Source organism: Linepithema humile, chromosome 7 (genome assembly GCF_040581485.1).
Source record: "Linepithema humile isolate Giens D197 chromosome 7, Lhum_UNIL_v1.0, whole genome shotgun sequence".
In the NCBI taxonomy this organism is placed as follows: Eukaryota; Metazoa; Arthropoda; class Insecta; order Hymenoptera; family Formicidae; genus Linepithema; species Linepithema humile.
This window is the reverse complement of record NC_090134.1, coordinates 1,270,680-1,293,581: the sequence shown is the minus strand read 5'-3', so window position 1 is coordinate 1,293,581 and position 22,902 is coordinate 1,270,680. Positions and strand designations below refer to the sequence as shown.

Genomic DNA, 22,902 nt, shown 5'->3' with positions numbered 1-22,902 from the left:
CCACGCTCGTAATTTCGCTCGCTATTCCGTGTTCCGACGAAGGAGCATATTTTACCGGAAATATCTCGTATCGCCGTTGACGAATTAGCCAATGCGGCTATATCTATCATCCGCAGAATACATATATACATTATTTACTTAGCGTGACACTCTTTGATCCGGTGGTTCGGTTAATGTGCGAATGGTTCCACATTCATGGTTTCCGTCGTCGCTGCGGCCAATGTCCGTAACGATTTCGCACTTATTCATCCGCATTTCATTCGTACGCTTCATTTACATTTGTGGTTATTACGCTGATCAGATCGATGAAAAAGAGAAACATCAGCGTTGCGTTTATAAATACGTCTTTATAATATTTGCATCATCGTATTGGCATTTCGAGCAAATTAAAACAGCACTGATGCATATTAATGTAAAAATATTTTTCATAAAAAAGAGATTTCGATCCAGAATACATTACAATAATTATATTCTCTGTAAAAAAAAAATATAAATAAAAATAGCGTTTCCGTAAGGAAAGGGATTTTAGCTATGATATCGTTAAAGTTGTAATTACAATTCACAGCCAAGCGTGAATGGACTTCAAGTTCAATGCAAAACCGCAATTTTTCAAACCCCCGTTTCCATCCCTGCAGTACGAGAGGAAATTTAAAATCTGTTGCGGCACGTAATTTATTAAGCGACGGCGTCTGCGCTTTCTAGTTCAAGGTCGTTTTCTCGCGAGCCGGCGTCGACAGCCCAGAAAAAGAGAGAGTATTCGCGCGCGGGGAGCGCACGCCGTTGCCCGAGGTGCTGAGGGAGATTGTACAAGCGAAACCGGCTATGACGTAAGGGGCACCGGTTACATCGGCGGGACTAACATTATGCAGGCGGAGGTGCCCGCGAGGCATCCGATTAGGCGAAAGTAATTGCTGCGCGCGCGCGCGCGAGTGTTCCCGCGGGAGCCGGGGAGATGATTGCCTCGTACAAATTCATCTGGACGTTCCCACATAATAACCTATTAACCGTCGCGTATCTTGACCTTATGACATATTGGAGAATATGTGCCGTGCGTTCAACGTGCGAGCGCGCCTCATAATTCATCGCCTCAACTCGGAAACTAATTGACTTTATTGCCGCAATTAATTAATCACCCGTCGCAATTCGATATTTTACATTGCGTATCGTCGGATTCGTCGGCCACGATAAATCGTGGAAATATAAACAATTCCCATCGCATTACACCATTACCAACGGCTTCGGGGGAGAGTTTATTCATTCCGCTCTCATATAACCCGTTACCACGTGATGAAATTTCACACGACGCATATTTGCATGTGCGCCAATTACGTATTAACTCGACACATAATGCACCGCTTCGCGGTGAATGCACTGTAAGCCGGAATACATAAATATCTCTGTAGACGATGATTAGAATTAGTTTCCGAACTGTCTGTGCGCATTTGTTGCGCACGTCCAATAATTCAGAGCAATTCGTAAGTCTATATAAGTCGAATTCTGCAACTAGATTATTGACGCAAACGGATTTCGCATCAGTTCGTTCGTGAAAATCGACGAAATTGTCCATGCGGCGACGTATGCATCGCGCAAATCTCGCATAAGCTTTCAAATGGATTGACAATCGCGCGCGGCAAAACTGCTCGCATAATTCGCATACGTCGAGTATAAATAAATAATCTAACCGCAAACGGGTCTACAGTTGTGATTCCGATTTAATTACTGTGATATAACGTGAATAATAGCCGAACGTCTAAAATTCGTCGCGTTTTTAGCGCGTGGCACCTTTTTCTTTTTTAAAAGAAACTTTTTAAGGCACCATAAATCTTGTTTTATTCGCCGCTGCGGGCGAAACGACCGTCTGTTCTAGTCGTAATACATAAAATTCGCCTCTGCAGCTCCCAGACAAGCAGCTGACCGGCAGAATTCGCGTGAAGAGATTTTTGCCGCTTTACGGCCTCCGACTCTTTGTTCTTTCGCGGGCGCAGATTGCCACGTCGAAAAAAAGGAGTAAAAAAAAGTAAAAGAGCTGAAAAAAAAAGAACCCGATTCGCTGGTACCGACGGTCGACTTTCACTACTCGTGCAAACTGCGGTAAGGTCGACTGCTTCTCGTGCGTCGAAATCCACGCGCGCAGATAAGCAAGAGCGAGACAGAAGAAAAAAGTAGAAAAACCAGAAATCGGAATATCGAATCCACCCTCTGATTGCGTGAGTACAGAAACAACGTGAGTGTTACGTAATGTTATTAACACCAGTTGTACCGAGAAGCCGCGTATGACCGGCCTGCCTCTCTGCAACATTGCGATTTATTCGCTTCTTCATAGACTTGTCAACGTCGCGCCGAAAGTTAATAATTAATACGTTGATGCGGTATCGTAAAATAAAGCACTGCGGATCATTAATACATGTGAGTCGATTTTTGACATTATGACTCTTAACTTGAGATTATGTATACTAAAACATCACTTTTACCCACGAAGATTTATTCGGACTTTCGTATACGGCGTTCTATTTTCGGTGACAACCAAGATATTAGCTCCTTGATGAATTATCCGGTCAAAGTAGCCGATATAATCGCTACTTCTCTCTGATCTTTCTCGATGTCACGCTCGGAAGGAGACCGATGCGATATTATCGAAGCACGAGATCGCGCGGGGTTCTCTCTCCCGATAGCAGCGACAAGAAAAATGCTCGGGAACAGGAATATCTGCGACGTGGATCGATCGAATCGCGGAGAAGGACGCGCGGAATATAAGCTCACGAACCGCGGAGGAAATTTGCGGAATCCTCGAAGCGCGACGTGAGTCATATCGGTGCTAACCGAGCGCGGGGCGGAAATCGAGAACCTCTGCGCGTATCCGTCCTGAATGGAATATAATGCGATGTCGATGGAACCATGACAGAGTTGCCGGTAGTGAAGGCGAAATTTCCCGATAAGTCGTTAAACGAGTGATAACAATGCTCGAGTTGGCGCTAAGTCGCTCAGGGAGGTCCATAAATTCGGCAATCGCGCGTTCACGCGGCCAACTATTTTCAGTTTCATAAAAACTTACACGCGGAACTGTCGGGTTTACGGTTCATGAAGTAACCGAGACACGCATGGCGCATGGAAGTCGATGGAAAACACGTTTGCGCGCAAACACGTCATCATTACACTCGTCTTCCTTTTGTTCGATAAGGTCCAATTATCCCGCGGAGTTCTACAGACCGTTTAAAATAAACATCCCAATGGCAAATATCATACAGCAAGTTGTGGTTATTATTTAATATTTTTAAATATAAAAAGTAATATTAGAACAAAACGTTAATGAATTAAGAATCGTTGTGCAATATTTAATTACATAATTATTAATACAATAAGAGAGCTGAGATTATCGTGTGAGACAATTTAGATTTCTAACGATTTCACTGAACGTAAGTAATACTTTGTAGCGCTAAAAAGAAGCATATTTGATCAGTTTTAGAGACGAATTTCTGAATTACGAAAAGATGAGAAAAATATTAATTTAACAGAAAAATTAAATCTAAATAATAATTAATTGTAAAGTATCCGACGACTGGGACAGTTGTCTTACATGGACAAACATCTTTGTACACACAGATCAGATTTGCAATTCCGCAATCGTTCAGTTTCATGAATACATTATCTTGTACGATTTCGTATCTCGCGTCACTTCTCCGTCTCTCACGTCACGTCGGACAGAGCGATACGTCAAAATCCGTCTTCCGTGCTATTAAATATTTCGAACCCCCCCCCCCCCCCCGCTTCAACTCCGGCAATTAATCGTTGCGCAACGTCTTATCGCGTCCTGCGGCAGTAATAATCGCATCGTGTGCCGATCTGTTGCGGAGGATAATCGATCCGGTTTCCACGCTCACTTTCATTTGTGTTTCTTACAACACTGTCAATCCCATCAATCCAGATGGTTCTTCGCAAGCACGTGGAGAGAACGAGTCGGGATAGAAATAAACGCTAAAATTTAACTCTGTGATGCATAGGCAAGCCCGGTCAGAACCTCAGGACTTTTAAGTAAGAAGCCAATTATACCGAGTAAAATATTCGCGACGCATAAAGTAAATTATGAGGCCTAACAATGTTACATCGAAGCAAACAGTCGGGAGACAAACAAGCGAATCCGGCTGACATAAGTACGTGTTGGAAATTACGATACGCCCCGTGCGTGGGTTCCGGTGCCAAGCTAAAAGAGAATTATGAGGTGCGCGGGGATGGCGGGTAAATCAGGAAGCCGAGCCGCCTTCCGAATGGCTTTCTGGCAGCCGGCGAGCGAAGGACGATGCCTTCATCCCCGATTTCGACAGATTTTAGTAGCGAATCGAACAAAGCGGGTCGTCGCGGTGCCGCCGCTCGCGATGAACGCGTCGCGTCAAGCGAACCCTGCACGGGACGCACGGTACAGAAATAGTTGGACGTAATGGACCAGGACAGGGGAGAGCCTGTCTGACGGCGCTCTCACTACGAAGACGCGGGACGAACGGCCCCGCGTGCGGTACGTAGTACACATACCTTTTCCGTTCGTCGCGGAACCGAGACGGCAGGCAATGCGACTGGCCGCGATAATTATAAACCGACGAGACGGGACCGCGGTGCGCAGAGCAGCCCGAGAAAAGGGAGTCCTATGTTCCTATTTTATCCCGCGGGACTTTCTTTCGGGCTCGCCGAGACGCCGCTATTACGAGTTAATAAATCGCCCGGCATGAATCACACGCCGCGTCCCGCAAACGCGCGTCCGTCTGCTTTTAACGCACGTCAGCGGATTTAAACGCACCGCGTGATATTATTTCGCGATATCGAGATGCGGCGGAAGATTTGTGACGCCCACGGCGACCGGGGGCATCAATATGCTCAACGGGGTATTAAGAATTTATGCTGCATTAACGCTCATGGCCGGCGCGGGCGCCGCGCAGGAACAACATTTTCGCAGTAATAAAATAATTTGTTTACCACGTCGCGAGTCGAGCACGTTGGTTAGCATAATTCAGCATGTGGGCGCCGCACAATGAGCATACATACATCAAACGGTAATGCGATGTACCCGGCGTAACAATAACGCGCGCGCAACAATGGCTCGTAAATATACTAATCGTTCAATTATAATGTTACGCCGGCGGGGCAAAGCGAGAAAGAGAGACAGAGAGAGAGAGAGAGAGAGAGAGAGAGAGAAAGAGAAAAGAGGGGGAGGGGATGGAGAGGTTGGTGAATTCAAAATTCTTCCCCGCAGACATCAATTGCAGTCAGATTGCGCCCGCCTACGCGACGCGGTTTAAACTGATTCAGGATAAATCATATTGCGGCGAGAGGGGAGAGGAGGAGAGGCGCGAAATATTCCCACAGAAATGCGCGGTCTGTTCTGCCTCGGATCGTAAATCAACTCTACACCCATCACGTTCCCTTACACGTTACGACACTCGTGCCAAATTATTCGCCCGTCCGCGCTCTCCCGGCGCGGGATTTCGCGCCGATTCGAACGCGACAGGGGTGAGGAGGGGGGATGGGAAGGGGGGCTGGTTGCTTCCCGTCGTTTCTTCTCGTTGTTCCAATTACGGACCTATTTTGCGGAAATTACGTGGCGGAAGTTAACTCTACCGCGCCGTAGGAGGATTACGCTCTAATTTGATACCAGGTGATTAACATGCTCGCTACCGTATTAACATGACGTAATAATGAACGTACGAACGGTGTAAAGCCCGTGCCGATAGTGTATGGGCATGTATTAAGCAACAATCAAACTGCCACGTTGTACCATTTGCAAAATACAATCGAATAAAATATCGTACGGAGAAATTCGGCGCGCCTATTGTCGCAAACTTGAATTGTTTCGAGAAAAACAAAGGCTCGAAGCTGGCACGAATGTATAAAGAAGGGGAAAAAAAAGGGTGGAAGAGTGGAGAACTTTTTGAGTTTGCTGAAATTGATGTAATTTCCTGGGATTAAGGGGTCCATACGTCAGACGTATATTTGAAGAAGTCGTCAAGTTATTAGAGCGGAGGCGCCGTAAAGGAAGGGAACCATTTCGCGTAGTCGTTGCTGAAGCATGCAACCTAATGGTCTTCCGGCTGGATGAGTTCATGTTCGTACGTGAGAGCGACAAGTTTCACCGGTGATGGATTCGCGCGAGCAATCTTTCGCGCCAAGTTCCGCTTATCTGTGAAGAGGCTGCCGTCACTTCGCTCCTCTAAACGCGAGTCGGCCGTTAACTCTCAGTTAAGCATATCGTAAATAGTCGCGCGAGCGCAAATATAAAATTCTCTTTCTCTCTCTCTCTCTCTCTCTCTCTCTCTCTCTCTCTCTCTCTCATTATTATGCATTTCTGCATGCCAAATCGAGTCACTCCGCATTCGTGTCGTGGGTGCGAAATGCACTTAATCCGTCGCGACCTTCCTGCTTATCTTCAATGCCGCCCACCCCCGTTCGCAAGCCGCGCAGAGATCGAATCTCTTTCGCCACGGGGTGTCGACGCGATGGGCCAAAATTAGCAGGTGCGAGCGCGCCGTATAAACATTTTACATCATTTTACATCGGTGTGCGAGTTTGCCTCAAGGACACCGACGGACCGCTGACCGGACGGAAATTACGAAGGGTGAGTGCAATTCAAACCGCAAGTAAAAGCTAATTTCGACTTCACACGGCAAAGAAAAAATATACGTTTTCACAAAAGAAACATCGCAACTGCAAAATCAGATTCTTTTTTCACATTAATTTCGTACGTTAACGTTATTGACTCTTTTTCCATTATTTGTATTTTTATTTACGGGCATAAAAATAAATGGGGCAAATAAATAAATAAATAAACGGGGGATTAAAGGTGCGATCTTCGATACCGGTGGATCGATATCTGCAGCTGTAAAGCTGTGACCGAGATATTTGTAAGTAGCTTAGAGCTTTCGCGGCTTAAGATAGATCTCAAACTACTCAAGAACGGCGATACGTACATCACCTGCGAAAATCCAGAGGAGATATCTGGCATGCGAACGTGACCTTGCTCAACGTAAATGCTAGGGCTCTCTGTCCCTCTTATCTGCCTGAGATAGCAATCTAAATACAGTCGTTGAACGCGATTTGTGGACGGATATTGCGGTCATCGCTCAGCTTTAACCATTACCATCGATCGCTCCAACCATCACCATTTCCTGATGGAAATCTCGCGGGGATCGAGAGATCTATTAAAATGCACGCGCTCTACTCCGAGTAAAAACTACGTCTGCGATAATAGAGACCGTTGGTTTCTCATTTTCCCTTCCTCTTCCTTCTTTCAGCGACGCACTCCGGCATTATGTAATATTTTAATGTAAAATATCATTCATCATTCCCGCGGTGCAGAATCCGACGCGATTTTCGTCGTCATTCCGTAGGCAGGATTAATTAACCTTTAATTTCGTGAAAGGTATTGCGCCATTCCGGCCGGGATCCTATTTTAGAATTTGCGACGCTTTATCCGGCACGCAAAGTGTGACTTATGAATAATTTAGCGCGCGTATTATTCATGAGCAGGGAAGTAGTAATACATTGCGCCTAATTGCACGGCCGATGCACGACTCGATACAACCGAATGAATTTCCGTTCAGTTCCTTCAACTCCGCGGCGACATTTTTTCGGCGCAATCGCCGATTGTCCTAAAAGTGTTAAAAAAAAACATGCGCTATTGCGTGCGACGAAGCGTTTCTTCATGCCGTTAGAAAACAAACACCCTGGGGAGAGAAGGATAGTCCGCGTCAGGATCAATAGACCGTTCTTCAAAAATGGGCAGATTGTGAGAGCTAAAAACAAAGCGACCGCGAAAACCCACATCGATATTGCTCGTCGACCAATTTCCAGCTTGTACTTTTTTTAGGAATTGCAATTGCATCCACTGTTTCAGGCCTTGGCACACGGCGCGATACACGTGTCGCGGCTGCGGTGGAAAATTGAAAACACGCGGGGAGTGTAAATTTTAATCCTGCAGGCACGGAATAGTCTGCGGATGTGTGCCGCGTCTGCTGTTTATCAAACTTAATCGCGCGAACGGACAATTGCTCTCCGGCTATCGCGGTGCAATTAAATGGAATTTGAAGCTGACAATGCGGCCGAAGCTTTTATAAATCCAGGTCATTGTACAAATAATTACCCGGGCGGCGACAGGTGCGTACACGTCGCACTTTGGTGCGTGCATTGTAATAAAATTACGTTGTTTACAATCGTGCAATCGTTGTTGTGCCGCGGCAAAGCGCGATCTTCGCTGCGCTTTACTAGCTACTAAATAATCTATTTCTCTCGCGTTTATGCGCGCTGACGTGCCCGGGACATGGCCTGTGCGCGAGCGCGCGTGTACATATTCGTCGTAGAGACGAGACATCGTGCATCCACGGACCTAAAACCCGAAATAAACCACAGCTGGAGCTGCCTAGGATCCCTTCCTCGCCGCCGGCAACAACGCTTTTATTGATTTATGCCTGCCAATTTCGCCGTCGCGTTGAAATGTTCGAAAAACGTCGCGTAAATGTCATCGTTTGCGATAACAAGTTCATGCATCGTAAATGTCCAGTATCAATCCAGCATTTCGTGAGGCAATTTCCTCCGAGAGACAAAATTGTCTTCGCGCTATTAGAATGGCGCATGCGGAAAAGAATGCGAAGGCGACGATAAACATTTCGCGATTAATTCGATCCTCCCGCGGCAAAAATTTTACTAAAGCGTCAAAATGATAAACAATGTAGACGGTGATAAAATTCTCAAATGAAATGTCAACACTGTATTATTACTTATTTACTTCATCACAGATTCTACGAGGACATGTTAAAGTATACCGTGGTTTACGATCCGATGTTAAGCGGCGACACAACTCGAGGCATAATATTTCACATCCGAACGATTCTCAAGTGAGTCGCGAGACGAGTTAATTTAATCTTAAAAGTGAGCTAAATCACACGTCTTAGTTCTATTCGCTCACATTGTACAATAATCGGCTATCTAGGTATATCAGATTTGTTGACTTCAACTATACACGTATAAATAAATTGTGCATCGAATTTCTATCTCGCATGGTCAGTCGGTGTCTCATATTTCAAATTTTAATCATTATTCGTGAAAAAATTGTTTCAAACTCTCTTTTTCTCTCTTAATCCGGAATTTATGTCTAATATTTCTAATTTTAATAATTATTCATAAAGAAATTGATTTAAATATCTCGCGTAATCAATCTCGCGTAATGTTCTGAAAAAACTTTCTATACATTAATCCAGCGTTGTAAAGCAAGATAAAAATGAGATGAAGAACATAAATTAAAAACCGAATTGAATAAACGTTGCTCGTGGACTCAACGAAGCGGAAGAGACGGAAAAATTAAACCCAATTAAATCCCAATAAAGCGAGCGAAGATCGCACGTTTTAATTGCCAGGAGCCCGACAAAAACCCATCCGCCGAATTCGCGGCGTGTTGTGGTTTCCGTTATTTTACTATCGAAACATCGCGTGCTCGCGATAATTTTAAACTTTCGGTGCAGTGGACAGATAGGATTCATCTGACCGCGTTTGTCGCTTATCAAAATGTGAACGAGACACGTGTCGTCGCCATTCGATGCATGGTTCGAACACAAAACGACGATATATGTATATATTTCCGATGGTCAATTCTCTAATGCGACGACACAGCGCTTCAATAATCACGGTATATCAATAACGCGTGTGATGGCGCGGGAAATAAATTAATAAAAAGTTAAAATAAATGACAAATAAATAGTTTGCCGAACTCGTAAAATAAATAAATTGTCGTCTCATCCGTCGCTCGCTTTTTCTCTCTCTTCGTCCCTCCCTCATTCCTACGCTATTATGAGTTTTGGCAGCGCTGCAACGACCCGCTTTAATCGATTCGCTTGGAAAATCTCCATACGTTGTTTAACTGTAGAATTACGACCGCTGGTGACTGGCGCGACGTAGATCACAAAGCTAAAATCCATTATCTTTCTCATAACGCATCCGGCACAAATATACAGAGTTTAAAAGCAACACCACATTAAAGAATAACCGCAAAGAAATCGACACTCAATACGGAGCGTCAATGAACAAATTTAGAACAGTGCTGTTAAAAAAAATCGACCCAGTTGACGGCTAGAAAAAAAAAGGAGCAGGATATTTCAAGTTCGACAGAGCGCGGAAGCAGCCGGTGAACGCGTAATATGTTTCGTCGATGCTTCTAATCGGACACACACGCACACACGCGCGAGGTGTTATTTGCAGCCGCGAGGCAGACCGTTCTGGTCCTCTCGAATGATTGATCGTTTTCTCCGCTATACGTCTCCTTTCGTCTTTCATTATCCGTTTGAACGTTTCGCCTTTCTTTCAACCCCGAGTCACAACTCTGCCTCATTTCTAAACGCTTTTATCTTATTTTATCTTATTATATAATTATCCGCTCACCTCTCTTAACTCCTACATGCTCTGTTTAATTATCCACGTGCGCGAATTTAATTAAGTTACATGTCCTGTCCCGTGATATTAATTGTCTTCAAAAAAGAAGGAAAAAGAGTCTTTAGATTTCAACTCAACAAAATATAGAACAGTTGTGGTAAGTGCCAAAACGTAGTTCTCTCTCTCTCTCTCTTGGAGAGTTGATGTTCAAATTGAACGATAAATTATAATATACTAGCAAATATTTCGAATTATTGTCGGATTTTCTTTAATTATAAATCGACGTAAATAAAGAAAAAAAATGCAAAAAGTGCAATGTTACGAATTATAATAAAAAATACATGTCTTCTTGTATTTTATTATTTTAATTCGCAATATTATGTTTTCTTGTCTTATTTGCATCGATTTGTAATCATTGAAAAGAACTCAATAATAGATTTAAATGTTTGACGATTATTACAGTTAGCATAAATAGTTAGGTACAAATTTCCATATGTAAATTTACAGCTTGGAGGTAAAGTTAATTTCTAGTACCGTCATGAGAAGCAGATATACAGAGTGTCCCAGGCCAATCATGTCACCGCACAGATTTCGCACAGATTTCGCACAGAGGTGATTTAGAGATGAAATCATTATACCAAAATGCCGAGATTACAATTAATAATAAATGGTTTTTAAAAGTTTAAAATTGATTAATTATATTGTACAATATTCGCGCGCTTAGATACGTCGCATATTAATTTTTATATTCTTACTATATGAGAAACTTCAAGAATCTGTTATAAATTAATGGGTGTTAGTCTGAGACATCTGATGAGTCTTGTATGAGAATTTCTTTATCCTATTATCCTTTCACAAAAGTATTATTTTTAACCAATACTGTCACGCTCGAACCACCTTAATGATGTTAAAATAAAATAAATTGGGTCAACTTACCGGCACGATGCACAGCAGCGGAGTTATTTACAAATTGTGCTCGGTAACATTCAAAATGCATCCAAATTATAATAGCATTTAAAATAATTATTTGAGAAATAATTACTGCGCACATTAAACTTTTACTCAACTCTTTTATGCAAATATCTAGCAAAAGAATTATGTATTCATCGAAAAAACTATAATTTACAATAATAATAAATAATAAATAAAAAGAATAATAAATATATTATAAAATCTAATAACCATAAGTATTAAAAATTGCTAATCTTTTATTAAATATTTCAAAATTCCTATGTGCGTTATATCACATAATATTTTATGTGCAATATTTTCAAAATAATAAATAACAAATAAATGATTATTCATCTTAAAGCTGCTCCGCCGGCGCCCGATGTTGTTTCTGAGCTTCCTTTTCTCAATTCGTCTTGCAATCCTTCAAGGCATTTACATGCGTTTTATATTCGCGATGTGAATACAAAAATCGCACAATATTTTAAATAGCATTACTGACACATACACTGTCATATTATAACTAAAGTCAAACTCGTATGGAATATCATCGCACAGATTACACATTCGATACTGTCGCATCCAAGTAACAACAGAAAAGGTAAGATTGAAAACTATGGAGAGTAATAAAAGTGCTGCCATGCGAATAATAAGGGAATAAACATATCAAAAACAAGATTGCGCCGATTTCGATTTGGGAAAATGCGGGCAGTACGATGCAACAATGTGTGTGCGGATACATAAAGCGTGAAAAAAAGAGAAAGGGGATATGGAACGCGCAGGCTAAAGGCAACGACGAAAACAACCTCACCAAACGAGTTGGCCTCGAAGCTTTTAGAGCATTTATCGAAATCAAATTTAGCCTCAATTTCAACTCGAAATGTTCGATAAATACTCTAAAGTTTCGAGGTCGACTCGCGATGTTTAATGAAGTTATTTTTGTTGCCCTTAGTCTGCACGATCCATATCTCCTTTCTCTTTCTTTCACACCCTATGCATTCGCATATATTGTTGCACCGCACTCCTCGTATTCTCCTAAATGGAAATCGTCGCGACATTTTCTTTCATATGTTTGTTATCTCCTTATCATTCGCACGGCAACATTCGTGCAGATCATTCCGTATTAGCGCGTTATCCTCTATAGCAATAGCACTATCTTTATTATTTCCTGTAGTTTTTATTATCGCATGCGTGCAATATTTCATGTGAGTTTTGACTTTTGTTCTAATATGATAAAGTACGTATTATGCCGTTTAAAATATTGTGCGACTTTTCTATTCGAGTCGTGAACGTACATGAGTACCTTAAAGGACTGCAACTTGCAGTCTGCAAGGAGGACTGAGAGAAGAAACAGGAAAAACATTGGATGCCGGCGGTAAGTAATCATTTATTTGTTATTTATTATTTTCAAAATATTGTAAATATTATGTAACGCACACAGAAATATTCAGTAAAAGATTTGCAATTTCTAATATTTATTATGGTTTTTTTTTTTTATTAGATTTTTATTATTATTTAACATATTTATTATTATTTTTAAAATTATAGTTTTTTCGATAAATATATAATTCCTTTATTAGATATTTGCATAAAAGAAAAAGATGAGTAAAAGTTTAATGTGCGTAGTAATTATTTCTCAAATAACTGTTTTAAACACTGTTATAATGTGGATGTACTTTGCATTATTACAGATCAACGTGTGAAGAACTCCGCTGCTGCGCATTGTCCTAGTAAGTCAATCAAATTTAATTTATTTAAATATCATTGTAAAAATAGATTTAAAAATAATGTAGGTGTCTCAGACTAACTGTATCATTCATTAATAGCAGATTTCTGAGATTTCTTATATGATAACGACACATAAAAATTAATATGCTATGTCCCTGAATGCATAAATTTTTTATTTAATTGGTCAATTTAATTGGTCAATTGTAAATATTTAAAAACCATTTAAAAATTATAGCCTTGACATTTTAATATAATAATCCTCGTCCTATACAAAAATGTGACTATAATATGTTACCATCATCTTACGTAATATTGCAAAAATGTATACATTTACATAAGATTCGTGAAACATTTCATCACTTGTGTCCTCCATATAAAATAAGAAATGTATTTACACAATAAAAAATAAAATCAGATAATTTTTATAAAATTTTACAATTTTGTATTTCCATTACTAATCACATCATTTTTGTATATATTATTTGTGTAAATTTACTATTTTTTTCTAGTATACATGGAATCTTTAACCGAAGTTAGTTAACCGTAGAACTGTTGCCAACCAACCCTCTTCCGCATAATATTCTCATACCTGCAGTTTCACACAATAGTCCGACTATTCTCTCTCTTTCTCTCTCTTATCGGACCTGCGCTCGCTTCGCACGCGCAGAAACCGACTACTATCTCGGACAGCTATTTTTGTGTTTTGTTCAACTCGCAACTCGGACGAGGATATTTTCGAAAGTGGCGAGACATTGTATGCGTCCCGTTTGCAACGTTTTATCTTGACGCTATCGGACAAGTCGTGCGGCACACGATGGCGGCGTCTTGCAAACGAGCGACACGCGACTTACAAGTATAACCGAAACCACTATCGAATATCCTATAGATATTGGAATGCATAGAAACGCGCGATCGTGACCTGAAAGATATGCATTATGCACAAATCGCTGATAATCGACAATGTAACGAAATGAGATTCGCGTTGTCAAGCACGGTCAAGCGCTTCCTCGAGAGAAATTGAAACTTGCAAGTGGATGTTATTTTAGAGACCTGTTATTTTAGTAATGTGCATATGTCGCAATATGTTTAATATGTATGTTTAATGTTGGATATATATATATATATAAAATATACCATTCCCTATGACATTATGAACATAAAATATAAATTATACTGTGTGTTATTATCACCCGTATTATCACGTATTCCATGTTATACAAGAAACAAAATGAATGGTGTATTCTGTTTTACGCGCAATTTTACTGTGACACGCATTATAATTTAATCATTTACAACAAAAGCAGGAGAATCAAACACGGATATGGGTGCGTCAAAATGTTAGAATATTCAGCGTACCAAAAATATATCAGCATATCAAACCTTTTAATCCCGTATCAGATCCTTTTTGATGAAACACAAAGTGTTTAAAAAAAGCAAAAAAATGCGGAGAAAAATGTAAAAGTTACCTAAAACCCAACAGAAACAACGTATTACAAAATAAAAGAACTAGAAGGAACTGGAACACATAAAAACTTCTAATTATCGAACAAGATAAACTAACTGCGGTACGTGTCGGAAAAAAGTGGAAAACACGTTACGCGTGCTTTTCCGACAGTATGCCTTTGTCGATATAATCGTTCGGCAATGTTTTGCTCACACTTTGCTAGTTGAACACGGCATCGCTGAACGCCTATGCAGAGCATACTGTTTAAAAAGATACACATAATGTATTCCTTCTCCTTCTGACATTTTTGATGATTAACTTATTTTGTTTTACTATTAGAAATTTTGATATATTTATTTTCTCCTTCCTCCTCCTATTTTGTAATGTGTTGTTTCTATTAGACTTTGGATAACTTCTGCATTTTTGCGATTGTTTTACACTTTGATTGTATTTCATTGAAAAGTGAGGTCAAAACGTTTTATATTAATACATTTTTGTACACTGAATATATTTTAACATTTGAACGCACTTATATCCGCATTTAATTCTCTTCTACCTTTTATTCTTTTGTTTCAAAAAGTTTTTAAAGCCATTGTTTCTCTTGGTTACGATTATGATGTATACATTTTGAAGAATATATGTCACCAAAGGTTCCCGAGAGTGAGACGTCTCACACGCAAAGCGGAAAGCAATCAGGCATATAAAGCATTTGCGTCGCGCGGTATCAAGCTTTATTGCATTAAAAAGAGAGAGAGAGAGAGAGAGAGAGAGAGAGAGAAAAAAGAGAGAAAAGGAAAGAGAGAACGCACGACTCCCTTGCGACTGAAAGAAAAATGTGGAGCGGAATAATTTAATTCGCCGCCATGTGATCGACCGTAAAGTCGTGCTTTAAAACCGTCCCTCGTACTTTTATCAGTCCTCGTTTTGTAACGGCGGTCGACATCGACCCAAAGCTAGTCGAAGGCTTACCCGGCCCCACGACAATCGCCAATACACATCGCATACATGGGCTATTACTTGCTAAATATATTATATCATCACGAGTCTTCGCACCTCTCGTGTTAACCTTTGCGTCACGCGCAGTGTGCCAGTTCGATCAAATAAATGTCGCGACAAACGAACAGAAAACTCAATTAATATGCATGTTTGCTGTGTGTAAAAAAAGCGATTTAGCGACCTCGCGTTAAAAAGTGAACGTTTCTTATTAAACTGAAGGCCAACGTACAAGTAGAATATAACTACAAAGTGAGATAGATTGCTCAATATTAATCAGAAGTTGGATATTCGAACAAACCGGTTTTCCATTATTTAGCACATATAATTTATATTTAACATAATAAAGAAGCAATATTTAGAATTTCTCTATGAGCATCTTAATAACTTTATCCTCGCACTATATATCGCAAAAAAGATATGATATATGCCAGTGATTATAAAAATGGACTAATTGTAAGTCAAAAATTTTGAAAAATTGATTTTATCATTTATTTTGTTACATCGATCTATGAAGTCAAAATATCTCGAAAGAAATATCATCAAAATATATGACTCAGTCCACTTTCATAATGCCCCAGTCTAGCCCAGTCCAGAGGATGATCCTACTTGTGGCTAGTTGTAGTAGTGGATAGTTTGACGAGTGAAAATTATACTAAAGTTGACTATTTTTCCTTCTTGGCAAAAGCTGAAGAATAAAGATATATATGTATACTAAAGTTGACTATCAATCGTAGTCAACCCAAATAATTCTTTTGTTCAATTAATTTTAAAAAATTATTTGATACGGTTAATACGATTGGAAGCCAACTTCAGTATAATTTTAACCTGTTAAACTATAAAAAGACCTGTCACTTGTCAGATAATAACAAAAATAAAATAAGATAACGTAATAATAAAAATAAATATAAACTTCATCACGTAGCAGCAATAATATTAACTTGTAAAATGTTATATAGAAGTTTCCGACATCCAATAATCAGTAAATGGCTGTGTAATTTAATCCAAGCGTGTCTTATACCCCTGAGAGTTATGAAGTAACACAGCATTAGTTAATAAACCAAAACGAGGAGTTCTGTCGTTACCAGATTCATTAGAGAATTTCATGTGTTGTCGTACACAAAATTTATTTATTTTTACATATGTGGCTAGCATAAGCCATTAGTTCCGCTTCTAGTTGCAATTTAAATAAACAAAATATAATTTTTTAATAAAAATACTATTTAATTGGAACGCAGAATTTCACGTGCTTTCAATGATATGTGGTGTTTTAGTTCTCATGTTTTGCAAATTATAAATCTCGCCATTTTTATCTCTCTCTCTCTCTCTCTCTTTTTCTTTCTTTTATATCATTATTTGCAGAAAGCGTTGTAGAAAGTGATCGCAATAAAATTGGAACAGTGTACTCACCTCTTCGTCGGACGGCGGCTCCTCGTAATCCGACAGCGTGTTCTTGAAGACGAAAATGCAGTCGGGCGAATCGAGGGCACGTGCGTTGCCGAATTGCGTTTGTCCATCGACGGCCTGTACCGGTGCGGTTGTTTCCACCATGTCGAGGTGCGTGCCTGTCAACGACGATGCTGTCGTGTTCGTCAATTCAATAATTGCTCTACTACGACGATCACTCTTGATTACGACTCGTCGAAACAGTGATTCAAACGCTGAGTCGTGAATAACTATAAAAGAACAAAAAAAATTAAATATTTTCAGTAGCGCTTTAAACTCCGATATATAATTTCGTTAACTCGTTGAAGTTACCGAAGTGACCAGGTCTGTAACACTGATATTTTGTATACATGTTAAGACTTCTGGGTACTCGTCGCGGCCATGTTGGATTGTGACTGTGTCAGAGGCGAGAAATGACGCTAGAATTTTTGCGTGCCATTTTCAAATAAAAAAATATTTTGATAAAATAACACTATAGATCGCTTTGGCACTTGTAAACTTGTCCGAAAACTATGCTTTTCCCTTGACAGTTAATAAACAATTGTAAAATGAATATGGTATGAATCGTACCACGTCTTTTTATTTGAAAATGGCACGCAAGAATTCTCAGCGCGTAATTCTTTGCCCCTGACGTCACGATTGCCAACATGGCCGCGGCGAGTCCAGGGGCCTTAAATATAAATAAGTTTGCTTGAAAAAGTTTAGGGATGATTATATGAATCATCAATTTTGGAACCTGACAAAATAAAACTACACCACTTTGACAAAAAATCTTCGAATTCCAATAAAATAATTCTATTCCGATAAAATAAAACCATTTGGCATATAAATACACTAAAAAAATTGAATAAATTTACACAAATAAGATGTAAAAATTACACAATAAATAACAAGAATACTAAATAAATATTGTAAATTTACGTGATTACGTAATTTATGTTCATCAATTTTACACTATTTCTGTTATTTATCCCGTAATTTTTATATCTTATTTGTGTCAATTAAACCAATTTTTTTTTAATGTTTATGGTCAGACATATAAAGCATAAATGATTCTTGTACTGTAATATTCCCAGATAACCAAAATGTTAGCGATGTTACAAATTTGATTTGCCAATATTGCTAACATTTTATTTACTGAGATTGTTATAATTTCTTTATCTCTTTATCAACGTATCATGCAAAATTTTATTGATTGAGGAAGCTTACTTTGTTGGAATGCGTCTTTTTTTTTATCAAACAGGCAGAAAATATTTGTGAAATAACGTTCTGTATCGTAACAGTAGACATATGTGTAATTTTTGATCGGGCTTTGCAAACTTAATCGGCATCCGCATACGTGTTGAACAAAAAAAACGAAAAAAAAAAAACGAACGAATTGAGAACGGAACAGTAAGCGCTACGCTGCAATACAATTGAGCCCCTTATTTCCCAAGTGGTGTAAATCCAAAATTTGAGATTTTAAACTTACACCAGAAATGTGTTCTGAAGAATAGTCTGCGTCTAGTAAACAAGTGGTGTAAGTCTAACTTTATAGAGAGTAGAAAGTTGGATCAAACGATAACAGGTTAGCAACCCAAATGCAAAACATTAATTTTCCAACAATTTAGAAATTGGACTTACACCACTTGGGAAATAAGGGGCTCAATTGATCCGACGTTCTAAACGCCGGATTGCGGAATGGGCATATAAAATGCGAAATTCGTCATTTTTCGTTATATCGTCCGCCGGAACGCCTTTACATCATGAATATGCATTGCATCCGTGCACCGCGCGATACATCACGACTGTACATGCGACGCGTTTAGCGCTCTGGCAACGACAGCTTCGCCAACCCCGGACAGCCCACCCCCGCGTCCTCGGCTGCCCCCACGATTAATCATTGAGCCTCAATATCAAAGCGTGGCCATGCGGTTTTATCGGTCGACGACGGCAATCGCAATTAATCATTTCTCGGTGAAAGAAAGAGAGAAGGATAAAGACGAACAGGAAACGGAAATACACAACGACGGAATTTGAACTCGCGGCGAGCTCGCCGATATTCGCCGCATATGACGTTTCATTCATACGTGATAGACGCACGTGTCGGCGCGCGACCACATGGCCGATGCAGCCGGGAAGGGATGTAAGGAAGAAAGGAGGCACTTATGGTACCGTTCAAAAACATGGACCAATCCAAGTTGAAAAAAATATCAATAATGACAGTGATATGTAAATTGTAATTTATGTCATACCTCTACGCGTGCATGTGAGCTTTGCTTCACTTTGCTTTTTTATCTGTGTGCGATAACGCACACGCATGCGGCGCAAGCAAGCAAGCGCGGAACAGATAAAATCTCTGATCTCTGCGTTGAGGTTATATTCGCGACCGGTCAAATTGGCAAAGGAAACACCTTGTACAATCACGTAGAAGTAACACACGTTGAAGCAATTTATGACTCGTTGCTTGTTCTCCTTTACACTCGATAGCTTGACAAAAATTGCTTACACTTCTTGACACGAGTGCGGGATGTTCGATTCAGCAACTCGAGAATGAGGTTATGAAACCGACCAGTTGCGAAACTGCGTCTCCAAGCGAACACGTGTAAATGCGTGAACGGGAATGTAATATGAAATTTGTAATGAACACAATGTGCTGACACTACGTTTATCAAAATTCTCGATCTTAAAATTGTCATACTCAACATACAATCCAATAAGTATATGCAGATATATCACAACGTGCCGCGCAATGGTAAAACAAAACAAAGCAATGGCGACATCTGTTATGAGAAATAAATGGTTGAATAATCTGATACACTTTGATGTACCGATTATCGACATATTCAAAATTCAGAGAAAAATAATGATAATGAAATAAGTTTCTAACGAAATTATATGGAATAAGGATGAAAGGCAAATACTAATTTTTAAGGATTTATTCGTAACTTTTAGATTATAAATTGTAATATTCAAATAATAGCAGACATTTTATTGTTACATAATTTCTGTTGTAAGGGTGCGTTCGGGGAGCGCGCTATCAGCGCTATTGTGTCATTCTATCCTTGTTTTATGTCTAATGAGCGATAAAGATAGAATGACGCAAATAGCGCTAATAGCGTCTCCCCGAACGCACCTTAAGAGTCAAATAATTTCATCACCCAACCATGAATCTATTAATCTATTATACCTTCAATGCCTTTCGGTCTTAACTTGATCTTGCCAACTTGATCTTCCGTGAAAAATTTACATTCATTTAAAAAGATTCCTTCGATAGATGTAAACAATTCATGTCCTACTGGTACTGATTCTGAATGAGTTACCTTTCCAGTTTCCATTACAATAGGATCTTTGACATTTTCAAAGGAACATTTGGTAATAGTAAAATGAACATTGTCCTGGAGCTAAATTAAGAAAATGTATGTTTATTATAAATACTAAAAAAGAATAATCTTCGAAATTATCGATAATAAAAAGGTGACTTTACCTTTATACCATTATCACATTTTTTAAAGCGGCATTCATCCATGATAACTTCACCAGTTGAATAAAGGACAACAGCAGTTCCTAATCCTTGAAAAACTGTATTATCAAATTTTAATTTTCCACCTGGCATAACAATTGCACCAAATGTGCAGTTGCTTGAAGTAGTATTAGGGACACATATTATGCAACCAGTTACAATTACAGTACAATTCCTTCTTACAACTATACCTGTCTGAGGACCTATCAACTCAATGCAGATATTTTTCAACAAAACCTATTGAGATTTAAAAAATAAATAAGTATAAATTGTAAAATACATAGTAGAATATAAGTAGTAAAATAAATAGTAGAATAAATCAACTAAATAGTAGATAATTTTTAATTTTATTAAACGAGACACACCTCAGTACCAAAAAAGTCAAACAATGATGCAATGCTCGACTTAAAGTTAGATGGTTGGAGAATAGTATCGTTTGCATTACGGATTCCTATAATTGAGCCTCCTTCCTGTAATCCATTGGAACAGTTAATTGAGTGACACCCTTCACCCAACAAAATAGTATCCTTTTTCTTAAATACATCCAAAGCTTCCTCCAAGTATTTACAAACTCTGAAATATATAATGTAGAAATATTACATGTACAATACTATATAAATGTACTATAATCTCTCATCTAATTCTCTTAAAATTACTTGATCTCACTGGCGGATCCTGAAGGGGGGGGGGGTTAAACTCCCCCCCTTCCAAGTTAAAAAAAAAAATTAATTTTGCTGGATCCGTTTCAAAAATCTTGGTAAAAAATGCATTAAAGCAGGTCAAAACCCCCCCTATTATCGACATCAGGATCCACTAGTGCTTGATCTTAAAACATACTTAACGACTGCATCTTCAGAAGATATTTCTTGAATTTTATTAAAAAGCTTATGCAACTCTTTAATAGTACCACCTAACCATACAAAGTAATATGTCTTTTCGCCATTCTTATTATAATTTTTCATTCGTTCCTTATTGCAAATTTGATTCTTCCTAAGCAGCTCTTTCAAAGAAAAAACTTCTAACAAATCCATCTCTGTCTTAATTTGCTGAAGTCGAAAGCAAAATTGATTATATGTGCTTTCTAATTCTAAATAATCTTCAGACTCCTTTTTATCATTCCACTTCTCATCGAATAATTCTTTTTGTATTGTTGGAAGCTTAAACTTTATTTCTTTTCCCTCATTAATCAATGACTTAATAATATTGCATGTTTCCTTATCAATAACTGCATGAGTCATATTAAAAAATAATCTAATCCTTTGATCTAGATGTCGTTCTACCCAATCAATATTTTCATCTTCATTCTCATCCCATGGCATCCATAAGTGATTGTAGAAAAACCGCAATCGGTCTACGCAATGTGCAGTACCTTCTATATCTAGAGTATGGTCTTTCTGATTAATAGTAGGATACAATTCAATTAATGGCACTTCATATTTCTCAGGTAGATTAATGTTCTCCGTAACGGCCTTGATCTTCACCTCTGCATGTAGAGTGTGATACTTCATTTTCAACACTTCTACTAAAACTATCGCTGGGTAGGAAATGTTCTGTTCTTCACATGTGTAACGCGATATTTTCCACAGTGCTTGCCAACCAGATGACTCTATAACGAGTTCGACGTCGTTGGACCATTCTGCTTGAATATTCTTTGCAGGTATTTTTCCATGCAGAGATAATATGCTCGAGTATTCATATAATCTTTCAGCAAGAGTTTTATTGTGGAAGGTGTATATGTCCAGTTCTTCACAAAGATTCATTTCTCACAATGCTTACTCGAATAAAAGATTTTTAGCACACACTTATTCTCGTTTTAAAACGCAAACCGTTTCGAAAAATACACGTTGTAAAAAGCGACACCAAACAGATTATATTGTGACAGGCCCAACGTGGACTCGAAGATAATAGTAAAATGTTGATATGATCGATCGTTGATAACAAGCATTTTTAAAAATATTTAATAATATTTCAGAGAAATAAAATGTAATTTTTTATTTTTTTTTTTTTAATTTTTTAAATTCAATACATGCATTCAAATGTTTAAAAAAATATATAAAATGTTAAGAAATCGATACAACTAATTATAGAAAAAACAATATTTACATACCTGATGATGATTTTACATTTGTTGCACATTCGAAATACTTCGATGAGAATAATAACACGTAATATGTAAGAATTTTAATCGATTTCAGGAACATAAAGCAGATCACCAATACTGATATCGCTACATATTTGGCTACACCGTGTTATAATATCGGTTGCACGTGATGTTTAATGAATTACGACGAACATATCTGACACCACAAAACACTCACAATATTTTTTTGCTCTGGATTTATTTTTAAACAATAACAATCACAAAAAATACGAAAAGATTTGAATGTGATTTTACGGTCGCTGCAACGCATCGTTGTCTGAAGTTGAAGTCACTTGAAAA

The 22,902-nt window shown here is 38.8% G+C and overlaps 2 protein-coding genes across 6 annotated transcripts in view; both read right to left on the bottom strand.

The window, feature by feature from the left end:
* Positions 1-22,844, bottom strand: part of LOC105678466 (pseudouridylate synthase RPUSD2-like) — a 124,340-nt gene extending 101,496 nt beyond the window's left edge. The window contains exons 1-2 of one of the 5 annotated variants that reach the window (XM_012377842.2): positions 22,570-22,844; positions 16,925-17,190 (exon numbers count right to left, since the gene is read on the bottom strand). In XM_012377842.2, the coding sequence (XP_012233265.1) occupies positions 16,925-17,190; positions 22,570-22,663 (360 nt within the window). In that variant the 5' untranslated portion in view covers positions 22,664-22,844. Of the gene's footprint in view, positions 1-16,924; positions 17,191-17,272; positions 17,339-19,194; positions 19,715-22,569 lie in introns of those variants that run through there. The other 4 variants (XM_012377847.2, XM_012377844.2, XM_012377841.2 and 1 more) reach the window with 4 other exon arrangements.
* Positions 19,864-22,492, bottom strand: nesd (nessun dorma). The gene is made up of 4 exons (XM_012377848.2): positions 21,300-22,492; positions 20,828-21,035; positions 20,427-20,699; positions 19,864-20,343 (listed from the first exon to the last, which is right to left on the bottom strand). Exons 1-4 carry the CDS (start codon positions 22,220-22,222, stop codon positions 20,116-20,118), a joined length of 1,632 nt encoding a protein of 543 aa, XP_012233271.1. The 5' UTR covers positions 22,223-22,492; the 3' UTR covers positions 19,864-20,115.
* Positions 22,845-22,902: the final 58 nt, after the last annotated feature.

Bases quoted from the DNA above. Each gene is read 5' to 3' on its own strand.
- nesd (XM_012377848.2), bottom strand. From the start codon at position 22,222: ATGAATCTTTGTGAAGAACTGGACATATACACCTTCCACAATAAAACT. The intron at 21,036-21,299 runs GTATGTTTTAAG...TATATATTTCAG, and splicing joins TCTGAAGATGCAGTCGTTAA to AGTTTGTAAATACTTGGAGG. The intron at 20,344-20,426 runs GTAAAGTCACCT...TTCTTAATTTAG, and splicing joins AATGTGATAATGGTATAAAG to CTCCAGGACAATGTTCATTT.